The sequence below is a fragment of the Solanum stenotomum genome, chromosome 1 (genome assembly GCF_019186545.1).
Source record: "Solanum stenotomum isolate F172 chromosome 1, ASM1918654v1, whole genome shotgun sequence".
Lineage (NCBI taxonomy): Eukaryota > Viridiplantae > Streptophyta > Magnoliopsida > Solanales > Solanaceae > Solanum > Solanum stenotomum.
The window spans coordinates 26504527-26525244 of NC_064282.1; the positions used below are offsets into that span (position 1 = coordinate 26504527).

At 31.4% G+C, this 20718-nt stretch overlaps 2 protein-coding genes across 4 annotated transcripts; both read left to right on the forward strand.

Moving 5' to 3' along the window:
- The first annotated feature begins 10377 nt into the window (after positions 1-10377).
- On the forward strand, positions 10378-16577 carry LOC125869866 (probable protein phosphatase 2C 35). 3 transcript variants are annotated; one of them, XM_049550285.1, is made up of 5 exons: positions 10378-11846; positions 15289-15420; positions 15772-15974; positions 16062-16130; positions 16249-16577. In XM_049550285.1, the coding sequence occupies exons 1-3, from the start codon at positions 10935-10937 to the stop codon at positions 15778-15780; spliced, it is 1053 nt and encodes a 350-aa protein (XP_049406242.1). In that variant the 5' UTR covers positions 10378-10934; the 3' UTR covers positions 15781-15974; positions 16062-16130; positions 16249-16577. The 3 variants fall into 3 exon arrangements, with proteins under 3 accessions (XP_049406242.1, XP_049406235.1, XP_049406239.1); XM_049550278.1 differs by having other exon boundaries at positions 15781-15974; XM_049550282.1 differs by having other exon boundaries at positions 15785-15974.
- A 2003-nt stretch (positions 16578-18580) lies between these two features.
- Positions 18581-19252, forward strand: LOC125870144 (peptide methionine sulfoxide reductase B5). The gene is made up of 3 exons (XM_049550491.1): positions 18581-18730; positions 18837-18993; positions 19066-19252. The coding sequence occupies exons 1-3, from the start codon at positions 18648-18650 to the stop codon at positions 19216-19218; spliced, it is 393 nt and encodes a 130-aa protein (XP_049406448.1). The 5' UTR covers positions 18581-18647; the 3' UTR covers positions 19219-19252.
- The last annotated feature ends 1466 nt before the right edge of the window (positions 19253-20718 follow it).

Sequence of the window (20718 nt, forward strand, 5' to 3'; positions counted from 1 at the left end):
ATTTTGACCAATAACCGATCTAAACCAACCCGTGAACACCCTGTTATGTATGTATTTATACATGGTAGCACCTTTATCGCATTTTTGCTTCCGTGTTATTTCATGTTAGCTTTTACTTTCAGTATTGATTTTAGGTTTGTACTTACCTACTAGAGGGCTATAATAAATGTCATCACGGCTCAATTTCGAATCGTGGCAAGGAAAAGTCATATAACACCAAAGTAACGAACTTACATCAAATTCTAGTGATTATACATGAGTCTACGTTAGATTTAACACCTAGAATCTAAATAATCATGAATTTAAAGGTAGAAATTGTTGATTTTTTTTTAATGTTAAAAGAGGGTAAATTGAGAATTCAAACATTGATTTGAGGTCTGATGTAAAATCTAATTATTAATTTGGACTCATAGGATTATGGTAACCCAAAACATAGTAATTTATCACAAACATATGGCTATATCTTGTGATTGTATTCATATTTTAAAAATTCTAGACTCTTGATCCAAAGGACAATAAGAATTAAAAAAAATGTAAGGACTCCTCTTGCAAATTTTAGTATTTTATTCATTATTTCTTACACTTTCACTCTTGACATGTCTATATGGATAATTACAATATCACGAGTTTGAATACTAATAATTCCTTTCTTCTAATTCCCTCTTTATTATTATGTAAAAAAAAAAAAATAGCACACCAACCATACTTCCAACACGAAAAAATCAACATAATATAAAGGAAGCATCGTCTCTAATCTAGCTGTCTTTTTCTCACTTTTTAAAGAGAACAAATTTTTGTTATCGTAAATTTTAATACGATCAAATCTTTCTATAACAGTCATTCTTTATAATAACATTTCATTAAAACATTCATATTTTTTAGTGAAACCAATCTTTCATTTTATGTTATATTATATGTTTTTTCCAATTATATCATTATAGCAATCGAAAATATCGAGACAAACTATATTATTATAAAGAATTGTGATCATAATATAAACCTAGCACGAAATAAAAAAGGAAAGTAGCGAACAATAAACTTACATATGGAACAAAAATGAAGAGCTGGTTGTCTACTCTGCATTCAAATCCTCAATTACCAAAACAAAGAAAGTACTTAAGTTTATGAAGTCACTTCATTAGCTTTAAATTAAGCATAACAATTGACATATTAATCAAAGAATATTTTTTTACTGTGGATGAGGGAACATATAATTGGTCAAAATAAAAGTACTAATCTGAAATTAACGTGTGGCAATTGTTACATATGATAGTGGGAATGAAACTACCTTTTTAGTAACATAAATGATTAAACATGAATTTTTATAGTTTAATTAAGTGATTAGTTATTGGTTAACACGTATTAGTCTTCTATTGAAAAAGCTTTGGCATGCGTTTAAGCACAAAAGAAAGTTTGTAAATGTCATCTTTTTTAAATTATTTTTTATATTAAACGGAAAAAGATCAAGAATAGTCCTAATTTATTGAAAATGCCTTAAAAATATTCTCCTTCAACCTTTTGGTCTAAAAATATCTTATATCTTTATTTTTTATTCAAAGATACCCTTTCTTTCACCTTTGATCTAAAATATCCCCAACCCAAATTTAATTAAATTGAATTCGCTTGCTAATTAGTTAATTCTTTATTTGTTCTAAAAGATAATTTTCTATTTATTCAAATTCTTAATATTAGCTCATCCCAAAATATATATGTTTAATTATATTTGAAATGAAAATTAATTTTTTATGTTGTCAAACATTTTTTTTTAAGTAATAGAGAGTAAAGAAAAAAGACAAAAATTGATTTATTAATATTTATGTATAGACTTAACGATTTATCCTCAATACTAAAATAAAAACTTATTTACTAGTTCAAATTTCAAGTAGAAAATTTTCTAATAAAATATCTATTTGTTCTGATAAAAAAATTGCATTGGAGATCCTTTCTGCCAACACAACGATTACTTCATTGTCATAAGGATAACCAGCTTTCTAAAAATAATAAATAATACTAAATAAAAAGAGACATAAACACAATTCAAGATTTTACTAACATATATAATGACATTTGATGCATCAATATTGATCTCTTATTTTTTGCTTCTGATAACGTTAATGATATATCCTTGTATTGATAATCTTTTAATAATAAAGAAATAAAAAAAATATAAACTTAAGTAAAATAATTAGAATGTGAGTTGGGTTGAAATCAGGTGATGTTATAAGAGCTAGGAAATATTAACTGAATTTAAAAGAACATATGGCAATCGATCCAGTAATATTCTTTGCATAAACATCTCTAATTATATTAAAGATTTCGAGCACAAATAATTTAAAGAAAAAAGAATTAAAATTTTATTTAGTTCAAATAACAAAATTATGAATTGTTATCAAATAAAAATTTAATCAATATTAAAATCCTAAATATTAGATAGATAAATAACAAAGGTTAAAAATATTTTCAAACATAAAGATGGAAAGAGAGAAGACAAAATAAAGGATATATCTTAATAAAAAAATAGAAAAGAATATTTTAAAATCATTTTCAATAAGTTGTGAATATTATTGGTCCTTTACCGTATATTAAAAGATTGGTGGGGGTATTGCATTTGCCTTGGTCTTTTCAGACTTATATATGATGATGATGATTATTGTATTTCAATTTTTTTAAGTATATATGTATAGTTCTACTCATTTGATTCCAAACACAGTTCCTAAGTCATGTTGTAATAATTCACGACATTTTGCTTTCTTCTTTTTGTTATTTTTTAGAGATTATAGTGTGGGGGGATGCTACATGTGTCAAGATGAACTAAAATACTTTTTTGGGCATTCCTTCTCACTTCTCATGTTGTCACAGAATGAATTTGGTAACTAATTGTTGGGATATATATTATTAACTATATTTTTAGAATATAACGTTTATTATAGAATAATTATTTATTCAATTTTAATAGATTATATATTCGTTAATGGTGTCTGTTTACTTATATAGTAGATGATTTAGTGTATAGAGTTTTAGCTTTTACACAGAGGATTAAATCATCGGTTCAAATACAAAGTTTTTTGTTCACAATCTAAGATGAAAATTGGACATGCCATCGGTACAATTGTAACACAAGATTTATATGTAATTTATCTTGACTATAAGAGCGATATAGTTCCAACTGCTTATGCTAGTGCATTTTGTATGTATTGAACGGGAACGAGTAAAGATAGTTGTTTTAGACTGGCTGCCAAAAGCATATTCTCTAAATTGTTAAATGTACTTATATTCTTAATCTCGATATAACTATTATGATCTGTATATGTTAAGTATTGTTTTGATTTATTAAAAGGTGAGATTCTGAGATGGGTCAATATATCTGGTAGATTGGATGACAATAATATCTATTGGTGAAATAATAAGTTAGTTGATGAAATCCATGTCTCAATATAAAGATTGATGGTATGCCTTTTTGAGAAGCTTATAAATTTTCATCGTGTCAAACCTTGCAAGTGGATTTTTGAATTCGACATATGAAATAAGTTAAGCAGTGCTCTAAAGGAAATTAATCATTGAATTAAATTCGTTAGTAATTTATTTTATTGATTAGTATATGTAAGCTTAACATGAGAAATTTACATAGTGTTTAATGGGGAATTTCGAAATAAAAATATAGGAGTGAAATTATGAATTTCTAGTGGAATGATTTGTAATTCATCATGGTAAGAATAATTCAAATTAATTATTTGGAATTATTCCCATAATTATGAAGCCTCAGTAATTAATTTTTGTGGTCCCTACAGTGCTCATATATAACTAGAACTCAGAATCTTATTTCCAAGGGAAAAAGAGGAGACAAGCGTGAGTTTTCTTTTAAAAAAGAAAACAGGTGTGTATTTTTTCTAGTTGAAGAAAATAGACCGTGTTCAGTTCTCCTTTTTGGATTGAGAATAAATCTCTATAATTAGGTATTCTTCTAACCCTAGAAAGAGAATAAGTTTTCTATACAATACTTGCCCACCCAAGTATTGAGAGAGTTCAAATGTGAGCTTGAGATCATTGTAGAAGACTGCAAAGTTGTTGTCTATCTTGTGGATTTGCTTGAAGGTCTGTCTAATTTGTGGATTTGCTTGAAGGTATCTGCTCATACTTCAAGAGGTAATTCATGAATTAAATTTCTACAAGTTTATGTGTTCTAGCATGATTATATGTGTTCTAGCATAAACATTAGTGGTTATCTATTATTCATGTAAATTATGGTATGTTTCCGCTGTGCATATAGTTTTCTAACACTAATGACGTCAGAGAAGCTGAGATGAATATCATATCTTATCATTGTTCACAACTTATTTTTGCTTTGTATAGTCACGACTCGTATTTTTTCTAAGTAGTTAGTAAGTCTTTCTTAATTTAGATTTCTAAAGACTGTTTGGGACTCTTATTCCTGCTTTAGCTTTTGAGTTATTATTGCTCTTATTATTCTTTTTAGTTTTAGTGAAATGTTTACAGGGTTTAACTTTTGATTTAGCTCTGGCTCCTCCCACTGCTTGTAGCTTACATTTTCATGTCCTGTTTCATTTCTGGGAATTCTTTACCTTTATTATCTACTTCACCTTTTAAAGTCGTCCTTATAATTAATAAGGGATTTCACATTCCTCATGTTATTCGGGATCAAAGTCTAAGCTAGTGATGATTTCGACTACCGATGGAATGTCACCATAGCCCTCCAAAAATTGATTTTAATTTTATGTCTTTTAAAGATTTTAATTTTTTTTTTACGTGTACAAGAATTGAAAAGACTATTTTCTTCATTCAATATATAAGTAATCCTTTTCTCATATGAAGTTGGTTCTCCTCGGAGAGTCCAGAACCTAATTAACGAGGGAAAACAAAAGTTCAAATAGAACAAAAAAGGTGAAAAATAAACCCAATCTACCTATATCACATAAAATACTGGGAAAAAACAACCTAATTATGCATAATATCCTTACCATATCTACTAAATCCCTCTATATTTTAGAAATAAATACATAATCTCTCTACAGCCCTCCCCTTTTTCTTGTTGGCGCTCTCCATCTATCCTCTTTCTCTCTACCCCCCCCCCCCCCNTCTCGCTCTCTCTCCTCTTTCTGCTCGCGGTGATGATGTGTATCATTTCTAATATCATGATATATATGTATTTTTAATACCATATACATGTGTCTATCTATGAATACACTAATAAATGTATCAGTGCATATTTTGATACTAGATACATGTATTTTTTATACCAAGTACATATATTTATGCACAAATATACTAAATATTTGATACTAGATATACTGATGAAATAGATATCGAGCACATAGGATGAAATTGATATCAGATACACTGGTATACATGAAATTGATACTAGATATACAGATAAATAACATTTATGAAACTCAAATACATTCTGAAATACAGATACATAGAGAGAGAAGCAAGCGAGAGAGATAGGTGAGTGAGAGAGGAGAGAGACAAGCGATAGAGTCAGTGTATTCCAAATACTTGTGAATCACGCTTGGATAAAGTGTATCTAGAATAAATTACACCTGTTTTGACATGCATATACTTGAGATACATATATCTGTTCCACCAATCGCCAGATACATTTATATATATATATCTAGAACAATATTTTTGTCTCTTTATACAAAATGGAGGGTGTAAACAAAGAATTATATTATGGGATACAAACAAGTCACTAGAATACATTTGTTGGCTGGGAACACCAAAATATTGGCCACACAACATCAACCTAAATTCTATTATTTCATATTACAGCTACTAGGTGTCGTTTGGGACTTTCTTGTAACCATCAAATAATTATCTAATTTGTACAGCCTTATTAATAATTGTTATTCTACCTTTTCTAGTTTGTGGAAATTCCTTGTTCCAAATAACAACTCAATTATGAACCTAGCCATGACACTGAAGTAACAACACAGACTTTTTGAAGAAAACAACAAAAGAGCTGTGGATTTATGAAAAAGCTATGATGAATATTGGTGCACTAGGAATATAATATTATTTGCAAAATAGAATACTGCCTGCGTAAGAATCTTGTTTTCTTACGATTAGATTATGTCGCAATTAATTATTTTAGAATAATTATTTTATTTTTAATGCACGATAAAAATAACGTTATACTTTAGAAATAATTATAATTGAGATAAGTTATCATGCAAATTTTTCCCAACTAAATATGAAATAAATTTATCTTAAAATTAATTTTGAAATTAATTATTTTTTATTCTTCTATAACACTTTGTTTGGTTCACCTTTTCAATTTATGTATAACCAATGTAAAATTATACGCCCTATTTGATATCATGTTATGTATAACTAATACATGACAAATCATGGTATTAGCAATGCAAAGGTTCTTAATGTACACATTAGTTATTAAAGACATAATTATCCAAAAAAAAAGACATAATTATCCCTCAAAATCTTTTCCACATCCTTTCCAACATATTTGTGGAGGATATTTTTATAAACATATAATTTTTATACAATTCTGATTGTTTTTAATCACCCAATTGAACAATGCATAAAAAATAACTTTAACATAATTAATACCAATATTATTAATAACGACATTATTAATATACTTTATTCAACATTATTCTCATACACTTTATCAAACGACCCCTGCCAAATTTCATATCATTTTCTTTACCATGAAGCAATTGGACCTAGCTAGCTGGTTTTGCTTGTTTATTTCAAGCAAAGGAAGAAGATGTGGACCAGTGTATTAATTTTTCTAACACATTATTAATTATTAAGTATTAATTGCCTAAAGAGCTGAATTGACATGTAAAAATGACTAACATGCACCATGTCTCAATCAAAGTTTAATTATATGTTTATAACACTACTAAATCGAAAAATGAGGATCGTTATAATAGTATATTTTTTATAATTGTATTTCATTCATCTTCGACGCTTTATACTTAATATTATACATAATTCTCACGCCTTTTATATTCAAGTATAATTCTTTAAATAATTAATGTATAAATTATGATACTACCTTATGGTGTTTTAGTATAGCTGTGTAAATGTATGTGGCATAAGAAATTAGCTTATTTTGCCAAGTTAAATTTATGATTGGAAGTGCAAAATCTAATTAGAATGACTTTGTGAGAGAAATATACAAAAAAAAATTAAATGACTTTATTGATAATAACACAATTAAGTAACTTTACTAAATAATTTTATATAATTAAGGAAAAAATGATTAAATTTACAAGTTCATCAATTTATTGAATTGACTTTTATATAGATTGAGGAGGGTCGTAGATGATCAAAATCAATGTGAAAATTCTATCGATTCTTTTCTTTTAAAATAAATAAATAAATTTAAATTTATTAATTTGACCACATAAACTAGAATAAATTCACTAAAGAATATTCTAATACCATATTTTGGATTGGATTTTTAAATATTAAGCATCCCTTAATAATGTTGTTCAATTACACTAATCAAAAGGGTCATTTGATGATAATATTGAGTAATTTGCTATTTGCACCGTTTAATGTATGTGCTCTTTTGTGATTTACACTTTATTCGGGTGCAAATCACAAATTACTCGACAATATTATCTATTTGTTTTTTCCAAACGTTTTTTAAGAAGTAGAAATAGTTAGTGCGTTGAGATTTAAAAAAAGTAAAAATTACATAAATCTCATATATAGTGTTAAGAGTTAATTACTTCATATCCCTATTCTTTCTCAAATTACAAATATCCTTAAATTTATAGGATCTCGGATATATCAGAAAACCTATGGATCCATAGCTTACGAATTGTGAATGATACAATACTTAATGAGAGAGAAGTATCCAAGAGGGGATAGAGATGTATCCGAAAGGGGAGAGATGTATCTGATAGAGAATAGGATGTATTCGAGAGTGGAGGAATGTATTCAAGAGTGGAGGAATGTATCCGAGAGAGAATTTTTGCAATTATTTTAAATGATAGGGAATTTTAGAAATTATAGTAAAATAAGATGTGTATTTATGAATTTTTTTTTTCCTTACAAAATTTATTAGAGAGAAGAGTAAATTTGAAATTGTTCACATTTGTTTGTAAAATTCTCAATAAGTTTTTTAAAGGATGAATTAGTAAAAATATCTTCTTATTTATAATTTCTTAATAAGCGTGTAAAGATAAAAATGATTAACTAATATGAGATGGAGGAGTAATATTTTGGGGCTTTGAAAATTCATTTATTTTAGATAAAAAGAAAATGCTAAACTCACTTATTTGAATGGAAGAGAATAATATCTAACTTTTCTTATTCTCACGTGCAAGTTATTCCCATCAAGTAAAATTGCCTTTTGACAGAATTATACATAGTTTTCCCAAGCTCATATTTCTATAAGAGTAAGTTATTAGTGATATTAATTTTGCGGTTAAAATTTATTTGTTCTCTATATTTGTATTACTAAAATTATAATAATTTATTGCTGAATGATAAATTAAAATTAAAATTGAAATATGTATTAATTAGTTATGATTTAATAACAACAATTATATCATATAAATATTAGATTGACGTAAATAATAGATGAAATGTGAAATCGATTGTGAGTGGTTTTTTTTTTTTTAACATTATTCCAACAAGATTAGGAGTACTAAATCATTGCTCATAAAAGTTTAGGTACGAAATATTTTTTGTGCCAAGTTTATTCTAACTTATGTATTTTTCCCTAAACAAGTATCTACACTATGGACCTTTAAATATTTACGAAGGTTAGGTATGAAAATTGAGGATGGAAAAAATTTAATAACTTAATTGATTGATTATCTGACCTATGAGGATCAATTCAATTCCTGACTTTGCTATATATGAGAATGTAAGTCTAGTTTGCTAGTAGTTTTACATATAGTAAGTACTAATGCAATATACTAAAGATCTGGGGCAATATGTTTAACTCTTAGTATTTTTAAATATGTTCTTCAAAATTTACTTTGATAATAAAATAACTTTACTTACCAAAAAAAAAATATAAATGAAATCTATAGATTTACCTTAAAATACCTAATATTTGATTCAATTAGGTTTGATTCTATTTGGTTCGATCGATTATAAGAAAAGTACTTTTGACACCCTCAACTAGATAGTCAGAAATAAATAAGATTGTGTACGCGCCACTCTTTTCAAATTTCACTCAGGGGGTCGTTTAATAGAGTGTATAAAATTATTGCTAAATATGATATATTAGTAATGTTGATATTTGTTATACTTGTATTAGTTTTGCTAAAATTATTTTTTATGCAGTGTTTGATTTGGTGTATTAAAATAACACACATTGCATAATTTCTATAAAAATAATAATTTATTTATAAAAATACCCTCAACAAATATGATGCAAAGGATGCAAAAAGATTTTGAGGGATAATTGTATCTTTAATCATGCTAAAACATGCATTAAAATCCTTTGTACTACTAATACAATCGATTTTATGTACACATTAATATCAAATGAAGGGGTTGTTTGGTAGACTGTATAAGAATAATGCTAAAATGTATTAGTAATGCTTGCATTAATTATACACAGATTATTTTATGCATTGTTTGATTTGGTGCATTAAAAAATAACATGTATTGCATAAAAAAAATTATTTACCTTAATCCTCCACAATTATGGTGAAAAAGATGTAAAAAATAATATTTTGAGTGGCAATTGAGTCTTTAATCATACTAATGCATGCATTAAACCTATTGCATTCGTACTAATACGTAGAAATCAATGGTATTAGTAATACACACCTTAATATACAATAGAGTGTATAAACATTAGTTATACATAGATTGGAAAAGACTACCAAACAAAGTACTAGACTACTAGTAATATACAAAGATAATGCATTCATTATTTTTTCTAATATACTCTACAAAACAACCCTGATGTGTATAACTAATGCAAGGTTGGAAAACTGTATCAAACAACATATCATGATTTGAAATTTCAAATCTTGGATTTCCTCTCATGATATGCGTTTGGACATGCAATTTCACGCTGATTTAATCTAATGGCCAAACACCTACTAATAATACATAAAATTAATATATGCATTATTTTTTCAAATACACTTTACCAAATTACCCCTTATAGAATTACAGTGAAATAAAAATATTTAGGAATATGAAAAAAAAAATGAAAAAAGGGAAGTGGTATTATTATAGTGGGATTTGGTGACATTTGTATGTCTCAATCTGGTGTCGCATGCTCGCGTTTCAGTGTTTTGCATGTCATTTCTTGAAAGGTAAAAGAGACATAATGCACAACCCCACATACTATAACCCCAAACGCCAATCTCTATTATAATCAACCATTTTATTCTCACATCTTTTTCTGGGTTATCTTCATTTTCAATTTGATTATTCCCCTAAATTACATCTTTTTTCTATCAAGAACTGTTCTTTTTTTGGAATTATGTTTGATTTTTCTTCTTCACAGACCCCACAAACACAAACAACACACCTTCTTCTTCTATCTTTTAATCTCTCTTTTACATAAAAAGTCATTCTTTGATCACCCCTTAAAGTTTTCTTTGCTTTTGCTTCTTCTTTTGGGGTTCCCTTCTTGTATTGCAATCTTTCTTTTTATCTTTTCTTCTTCATTGGGTTTTGGGGTTGTTCCAATCTTGGTTTCTTTATAAGTTTTTTAATCATTTTTTTTCTGACACCCCCCAAATTCTATTCCTAGACCAAAATCCTTGTTTGGGTGTCTTGGTATTAGGGTTTGTTTTTTCTTGTTGGCTTTTATGTCTCACGGGTTTGAATAAAAAAAACCCCATTTTGGGAAAAACAATGCTGTAATAAATGGGTTATGCAGATTTGGTTTTATCAAGTTTTTAGACCTGGTTGAGTAATTTTTACAAATAATTGGTGTGCAACTTTGTTTGGATTGAGATATGGGGTGTGTTCATGGGAAGTGTTGTTGTAGATATCCAAGATCTTCAGATGGTGATAATAGGGAAGATTTGGGTAGATATGCTCAGGTTCAAACACATATTCTTGCTGGAAGGTCTGTTGAAAGTGCTCAAGTTCCTTCCCATAACTTCAGGTTAGAGTATTCGGTGCTTACGCAACGCGGGTTTTATCCTGAATCACCTGAGAAAGAAAATCAGGATAGTTATTGTATCAGAACACAGCTTCAGGGTAATCCAAATGTTCATTTCTTTGGGGTGTTTGACGGGCATGGACAGTTTGGTACTGAATGTTCTGTGTTTGTTAGGGATAGGCTTGTTGAAATTTTATCAAATGATTCTACATTGTTGGATGACCCTGTTAAGGCTTACAATTCTGCATTTTCAATAACAAATGAAGAACTTCATGATAGTGATATTGATGATTCCATGAGTGGGACAACTGCTATAACTGCTCTTCTTGTTGGAGACATGTTGTATGTGGCTAATGTAGGTGATTCAAGAGCAGTGATGGCTGTTAAAGAAGGAAATAGAGTTGTTGCCAAAGATTTGTCTTCTGATCAGACACCATTTAGGAAAGATGAATGTGAGAGAGTGAAAAGCTGTGGGGCAAGAGTTCTTAGTGTTGATCAAGTGGAAGGTCTAAAGGATCCTGATATTCAATCATGGGGGGATGAGGAAACAGAAGGAGGTGATCCACCTAGATTGTGGGTTCAAAATGGGATGTATCCGGGGACTGCTTTTACGCGGAGTGTTGGAGATAGTACAGCTGAAAGCATTGGTGTGGTTGCGGTTCCAGAGGTGACAACAGTACATCTTACAGCTCATCATCCTTTCTTTGTAGTTGCAAGTGATGGCGTCTTTGAGTTCCTCTCCAGCCAAACTGTGGTGGACATGGTAAGGGTTACTTTATTTGATGCTAAAATGTATAGAAATTTATTTATTCTTGTTTTTGTTCATCTTCATTGTTTTTTGCTTAGCACATCTGCATTATTAGCAATCGGCATAATACATAAGTGTGCCCTTTAACTTGGCTCCATTTCACATTTATGCCCTCCAACTTTGGACACCACATATGACGCAAATTGCCATGTAGGATGCCACATAGGACGTGTATGTCTATTTGTTCAACTTTATACAAGTTTAAGTGTCTACTTGTGGTCACCCAAAGTTGGAGAGCATAAAGGTGAGTTGAGACCAAGTTAAATGGCAAATTTATGTATTATGCCAAATGTCACTGGAGGTGTGTGTCTCTCTGCAGTTTTGATATCAGAATTTATGTATAACATGCTCTGTTACAGCAAGATATTGGACATTATTCATGTCAATCCATTATGCTATGTTGTCTATTTCTATTTGTGTTACTGTGTCAGTATATGTGTATGTATTAAATATTGAAGTAAATCTTGATGATATCTTCCCTATTGGAGACTGCTACATTAAGCCTAGATTCTTCTAAATTCTTTGCCTTTGAGAGGTCCCAAATAAGATGCTTGGCATAAAATTGCATTGAGTCTGGATAATGGATCCAATGGAAAAGAAATGTAATTAGAAAACAAGGAAGAAAATGTCAAAGAGATGAATGTCATACTTCAGGTAGCCATTAAAAGTCAAAGTGGAAGGATAACACATTATATTCTGAATGTTGTCTCTGATAAATCATTTTGGTGACACTATGGAGGTTTTTTTTGGACATGAAGTAGTGATTCCTTAGTATTGCTATCTAAACTAAGTCTCTGAACATTATCTAAGAATAGTCATAGCTTATAAGCTAAAAGCAATAAGTTGGTCATACCCAATTTTTGGCTTTTGGTTTTTAGCTTATTGTTGTACTTTTTTGGCCTAAAAGTATGTGCTTAAAAGCACTTATGTCTTTCCCAAACACCTCCAAAATTTTAAAAAAGAGCTTAAAAGCCAAAAGCTATTTAAATAAGCAAATCCAAACACCCTCTTGTTCTGTAATTGGAATTAGTATACTTTTTCTGGCATATCTTCTTTGTTTGGATCGACTGTCAAGGAAAGGCCTTTGTATCATGGCCTTTTTATGCTCTCAACTCTGATGATACTAAAAGTGAATTCAGCATATGGGTTTACTGTTGGAATGTTAAGTAGCATTTTCTTGACTAGTTGAGGGCGAACTTGGTACATTGATAGAGTTGCTCCTTTGGTTACTTATAGGTCACAGATTCATGATTAAAAAATATTAATTTTTAGGTCACGGGTTCAAGGTGTTAAAGCAGCCTCTTTGTGAAAATGTGAGGATAAGGCTACATACTGTATACACATTCTACCTTTACCCCACTAGTCGGGGAGCATTTTGTGTACGGGGTAAGCCCATTATAATCTATTGAGTTGTTGGTAACTCCATTTAGTTAAGCTGAAGTCTAAAGACGAGTTAAAGTTAGTATCTAATGAGAAAACATAGAAACTACTATTACTGCACCTCAACCTTAAACTAGTTGGCCCAAGTGATATGAATCCTCATCCATCCCATTATAATTTGGCCCAGTTTTATGCAAATATTTGAGAGTTTGTCCTTTAAGACATTAATTACGGTACTAAGAAGCAGGAGATTATTTACATCTTGCACTTTTCCCTACATTGAGATACAAATCTGAAAACACTATATTCCTGGCAAAAGATAGGATCTCGACTAAGTTTTGATCTCAACCAGTTGGTATGGCCTCCATGGACTTTTTACTTCCATTTGGTTTTATTCTTTGTTAACTTCGGTTGAATTCAAGGGGTTATCAGTCTTCTGAAATAAAATTTTCATGTGATTTTAGGCCTACACCTTGAATCATCGTTATGTTGCACCTATAAACTGGGTGTAGTTGGAGGTCTATGTAGCATGGTCAAACAATCTTAGGCGGTCTCCTCGCATTTTGTCCTCTATGGCTGCTATTTGTATCTTCTATCTGATTTTTAATTTTTAATTTTGTTGTACACCTACTTAATATCTGCATACGAACACTTTTTGTGGATATCTCCACTATAACATTAGTGGTCTCATTTATTCAATTGTTCTTCGACTTTAATAGGTATCTTCCTATCACATAGCACACCTCTATGTGTTCCATTTTCATCTATTATTTAATTAACCTCTTTGAATAATGAAGCCTAGATATATCAATTGTCTGTCTAAACTGGCAAAGCAACATCAGATGAATTGTCTGCATTTAAACATGTAGTTTTGTTTAAATATCATTTCAATGCGGAGCCTGTTATCTAGTGATAAACAGGAGGATATTTTTTTTGGTTTAAGCATCCGGTATTTGGTACTGAATGGCCCGACCTATCCGGATTCATGCCTCGTTGGGCCCATTAGGAATTTCTCCATTTCTAGAGGTCGAACTCGAGACCTTTGGTTAAGGGTGGAGGCATCCCATACATTCCAGTGTATCCCTTGGTGGTAGGAGGAAGTTCTTGAATAGATAAATACATATGAATATTTGCCCTTCTTTTCCTTCCTCTTCTTTCTGTCCTTTTTATCTTCTTCCTCTGTAGATATTTTGAATGTTCTTTTCCTGGGGGATCATCTCGTCCTTTTCTAACTAATGTGGCATTTAGTGTTTTTAAAGCTCGCTTGAGGTGCATTGCAAGCTGTTTTTTTTTCTCTGGTTCATGCAATACTCTAATGCAAGCACAAAGGTGATATGACGTGTGCAACTTCCTCATAGGCACTGTTTCTAAAGAGCAGAACTAAATAACATTCTGAGTGAATATGTTAATAATTAAAGTTAGGTAATAAAAATTCAGTAATAAGAAAACTAGCTAAATCTCTTGATTAAAAAACAGTGAAAGCTAAAATTAAAAACTAAAATTGTACTATTTACATATGAATGTGTAAAATATAAAATGGTTTCTGTACTTGATCGACACGATTTTGACTTCATATATTTCAATTTATTGACAATTTTTCTGTCCATGAGTTTGTCTGAATAGGTACTTTTCGTACATTATGTGTGTCAGTGTTGCTGCATGTCTGTATATAATTTGTTCCTTAGCTAAAGTTTCTAAAGTTCATGCATTAATTGTGCTATGGGCTTAAAGCCACTGCAGACCCTTGATCCTTTTTTTCAACACACTCAATGCTTTGACAACACTGGTGGCACTTTGTATATTGGTGATTAGTGGTAGTTATGCCAACAAATTATTCGAACAATGCCGAAAAAGAAGTTAAATAGAAAAGCTGGATCATGTTTTTGTGACATTAGTTAAAATCAATGTGATCTATCTTCAAGTAAATGAGCAAATTCTTTTTACTTGATCTCAGCCACCATTTGTTTCAGTCATTGTTAACATTTTCTGCCTTGTTTCCTATTTTCTTCTTGTGTAGGTAAATAGATCCGCAGATCCTAGGGATGCAAGTTCAGCCATTGCTGGAGAATCTTACAAACTGTGGCTAGATCATGAAAATCGGACAGATGATATAACAATCATCATTGTACATATTAAAGCCTTATCCAATGTATGAACCATTTAATTCTTATTTGTTGATTTTGTTGTTTCTTTTCTAATTCTCTGGATATATATAAATTCACATATTTCTACTTTGCTTTCGTTGTGTTAATCATTATTGTTCCTATGGTTAGAAATAAGTACTAACAATTTGATCGATGGACTCTAGGAGCATCTGTTGCTAACATTACTGGACTAAGTTCTTTCTTCATTATGGATTTTGTCTATTGACTTATTTAAAATAGGATCAAAGCAACATAGTTACCAAATTCATGCCTGCAATTTCTTGTCTTTGGTATTCCACGATTCAAGATTGCTTCATGTTTCTGTTTACTTTTGGATTAGCTAATATACTCTGAAGTTGGGATAGTCAGGTGGTGGTGCCACAGCCAAAAGAAATGGAGGAAGAACAACGAACACAGAGAAAGAAACATCGGAGATATATTTCACTCCATCTGCTTCGGAAGGTTATCGGTCAGTAAGGAGTGAGTTGTCTGAAGTGAGCTGTTGTCAAACTGTTTCGTCATCAGACCAGAGCTCCAGAGTAGTAGTTTCATCTAGCTTGTGAGTTTCACTCTTTCCCAATTTTACTCTTTTTCTTTATCTGTATATTGTTCTACAAGTGACCGCTTGCTCCTACTTCTCTTGTAGGGATTGAACAAAGAAAAGACTTCCAAGGGTTTCCACGCATTTCCACATATTTTAGATGTGCCTGAAACGGTAACTTGCTTCATTCCTTAGTCATTGATGATTATAAACATATATAACAAGCGATGCATAAGTAGATGCACGCACTGATAGCGGTTTATTATACCCTTCTACACATTGAATATGACAGATAGCAGGACCTGAGCAGCATTCACTTAGCAGTTGAATATGTCCTTTCCTTGTAAAAGAATCTAGCAGTTTATGGATCTATTGCCCTCTTGACTTCAACTGGTTACACTACTCACTTCAGTTACTTCACACTTTACGTTCTCGTGCATAGCACATCAATCAAGTTTACCTGAGTTGTTCTGGAGACTTCTGTGTTGCTTCTGTCAAAAAGCTTAACACTGATGCACATGTACATGGGTTAGTCAATAGTTGCATCTTCTTGCAACCAAAAAGAGCAAACTTTGTACTGTATTCCATCTAAACTTGTCAGTTTTAGAATGACAATAATTCTATCACATCATTTCGACTTGGCTGCGGAAGAACTTATTGTTGTATGAAGTATCAAACAAGTATACCACGCATGAAAATTGGTTAAATTTGTATATAGAATGGTCACAGTGTAGTGATTCGTCGTGCAAGGGATTAGGCAGATCACTTGTGTGGACTTGCTACCTTTTTAATATGAGTCCTTATGTTGTGTTCTAGGAAAAACAAGATTCCTTATTGCCTTTTTGCAGGTAAACAATTTCGTGACGACTTCTAAGTCCTTTTTTTAAGCTAGGAACTAGGACATGGATTTGTCATGACGAGAATAGATTTCTCTGTAACGTAATCCAAATGTGATAGAATAAGTACTAGAGTATGGTTCACCTCCCTTTTCGACCAGACAAAGGAGATATGAATTCCATTTAGGTGAATTAGGCCTTGGCTTGACCTTTTTTTCTCTTGGGTTGAAGGCGAGAACTTGAAAGTAAATCATCAAAGCCCCACACCCTATATTCTCCTCCGTTAGAGGTGAGAACTTGAAAGTGAGTCATTTAGTGGAATTAGGGAGTGGGGAAGGTGTTTATAGAATAGAAGGCCTCGCCTAAGGAGTGGTAGATTTAATTTTTTTTCTTAGAGAATTATAGTGATTTTAGCATCACTAGTTAACTCGATCGTGCTTTGCGTAGTAATGAAACACATCACTGAATTTTAAAAATAATAATCAATAAAATATTTCACAAGAACAAAAAAAACTTGAATATTCTTTTTTATTTAGGTGAAATGAAGAAAAGAATGGGGAAAATTTGATCTTCTTGTGTGCATGCGTAATTTGTTATTTACATTGTACATTCCTATAAAGTTTTCCTATTGTTAGAGAACTATATTTTAAGGATGTGTTCGGAACGAAGGAGAAAGTTTTCGAGAAAAAAAAAGTGGGTTTCTTACTCTTTTTTCTTCTGTTCGATATGTAAGTAAAATATATTTCTTAAAAGTATTTGTATATGATCAGATAAAACGATGGAAGGTGGTAGGGGTGGGGTGGTAGGCAGTGGCGGAGCTAGAAATTTCATGAAGGGTGTTCAAGTGTTAAAGTGAACCCGCTCTTCTTAAAAAGTGAAAAAAAAATTGTTACACAAACACTTTAAGTTCACGTGTCTTTACTCTTTCAAGGCGTCTGAAACCACTAGATTTCATTATATTGTTGTGTCAAGGGTATCCAAAATATGTTATTTAGCCACTTTGTTTATTATTTTACTTGTATATACGGTATAATTTTCGAATGAAAGGTGTCTAATTGGACACCTCGACATAAGGATGGCTACGCCACTGGTGGTAGGCATGAGGTGATGAGGATTATAGAGGCGGGAGTGAAAATGAGGTGTGATAGAAGGAGGACAAGGATAAATCTATCAAAAATAAGTATAATAAAATGCAAATATAACATTTATTTAAGAGCAAATGGGCAGATCGGATCATTTTACAAATAAATAATTTCACTTTATGACCCAAATGTTTGATGACTCAATAATTGTATCGGGTTTACCATCCATTTGAAGAAATTTTACAACTTCAATACAAAATTGTGAAAAGAGGTTAAAGGCAAGCAGGTCATTTAAAAAAAAAAAAGAAAAAAGAAATTAACGTTCCTATTTAGAATGAAGAGATTGTTTGTACAACGTCAAATACTATTATTTATAAGTAGATTTTAATAAAATTATGTGAAATTTTATTATAAAACATGGTGATATTCAATTTATCAATGCGGTGATATTTTGTTTAAGAACAATGCTTTGCTCATTTGGTAAGGTTATATAAAATTGGAAAAAAATTAAAACAATACTTATAACTTCTGTGATTTTCATGTTTATGGAAAAAATTTAAAAAAATTCAAATCACACATCCAAACAAAACTTTAGTTTCGAATTAATCTGATTTCAAATCTGACAAGTTCATAAATGACATTCTGAATCTCAATAGATTTCGAGCAAATCAATATCCCTTAAGTCTATTTTTCCGTCCACATTCATTTGTTTCAATAAATTATATAATTAGGCACACAATAGGAGTTCTTCACATTTGTATTTTGAGTTAACAATGGCAGTTGAGAAATCTGAGGAAGAATGGCGTGCTGTTCTATCTCCTGAGCAGTTTCGGATCCTCCGTCAGAAAGGAACTGAGTAATTTCTTTTTTCTCTGATCTTTCTTTTTTCGGGGATTCGATAAGTAAGCAAAAAAATATTTGATTGATGTATTATTATATGCTGAGAAATTAGTATTTTACAGGCTGAAGGGAACTGGTGAATATGACAAGTTTTTTGATGAAGGGATGTATAATTGTGCTGGTTGTGGAACTCCATTGTATAAATCCTCAACCAAATTTGACTCTGGCTGTGGTTGGCCTGCTTTCTTTGAGGGTCTCCCAGGGACGATAAATCGCTCTGTAAGTATAAAGATTAAACTCTTCCGTGTATATGTGGTGAAAATTCTAACTCCGCTATTGTTGTACTTACAGCCAGATCCAGATGGAAGGAGGACGGAGATTACATGTGCTGCCTGTGGTGGACATCTTGGTCATGTTTTCAAAGGAGAAGGTCACAAGACACCCACAGATGAACGCCACTGTGTGAACAGCGTTTCTGTCAAGTTTATCCCTGCGAATACCTGATCTGTTTTACTCTGAAACTCCTTTATTTGTAAAGGTGACTTGGCAAATGATTTCAATTTCAATTGCCATTATGTTGTAAGGAAGCCATGAATATTTTTGGCATAGTAAGCAACACAAATTAAATGCTGAAGCAAATCTTTGTGACATGTTTATGTTTGTTCAAATTTGGTATTGAATGAATAATAGAGATTCATATAACTGATTCAAACTATTTCAAAACTGAAGTATTGTTGATTTATTGATATGTATGTGGTTATTCAAAGTCTATAAATACAACCTATATCTGCCTTATTCCTAAATGCATCTCTGCGGTGTCAATAGGACAGTATAGGCCTATCAGTCTCTGTAATACCGTATACAAAATTATCACAGAGATTTTGGTAAACCGTATTAACACCTACCCTCATAGAACCCACACAATCTAGAAGGGCTGTGCTGATAATGCTTCAGTGGTCCAGGAACTGCTTCATTTTTTCAATTGAACGAAGGGTAGGAAGAATTTCATGATGCTCAAGATCGATCAGGAGGAGGCTTTTGACCGGCTGGAATGGTCTTTTCATTCATGACACACTCCTCTACTTCAACTTTCCAGCAACTTTGGTTCGACTCATAATGTCTTGCATAACGACTTGTTCTGTTTCAATCCTGATCAATGGCAGTCCTACACCTTATTTTCAACCTCCTCTATCACCATATATTTTCATCCTTTGCATGGAAAGGTTGTCCCGAAGAATTGACTAGGCATTGGACTATCTTCTTTTGTCCCTTGTCAACATGTCCCCAAGAGGACCCCAAATTTCTCATCTCCTGTTTGTGGCAGAATATGAGAATGATGTCAATATTCTATCTCACTTTAGCTCTATCTCAGGACAGCGGATCAATTATTCCAAGTCAAAAAAAATTCTCTCCTCAAATATTGCAACTCCTAATAAATTGCTAACTCTTTCCTTTTTCAATATGACAGACGGAAGAAGTTTTGGGAAATATTTAGGGTACCCTATCTGTATTAACAAGTTGGAACGGAATGACCTTCAATTCTTACTCGAGAACTTCAAGTGTAGTGGCGGAGCTAGAAATTTCATGAAGGGTGTCCAAGTGTTAAAGTGAACCCGCTCATCTTAAAAAGTGAAAAAAAAATTGTTACACACAAACACTTTTAAGTTCGTGTGTCTTTATTCTTTCAAGGCGCCTGAAACAATTAGATTTCATTATATTGTTGTGTCAAAGGTATCCAAAATATGTTATTTAGCTACTTTGTTTTTTTATTTTACTTGTATATATGATATAATTTTCGGATGAAGGGTGTCCAATTGGACACCCCGACGTAAGGGTGGCTACGCCACTGTTCAAGTGCCGTTTGGCGGGCTGGAAAGTTAACTTGCATTCTGCTGCGGGAAGAGCAACTCTTATCCGATCTACTCTTAATAGTCTTCCCAACCACGTAATGTAGCTTATCAAAGTCCCAGATCATATCATTGATAAGATGGAACGTTGTGAGCG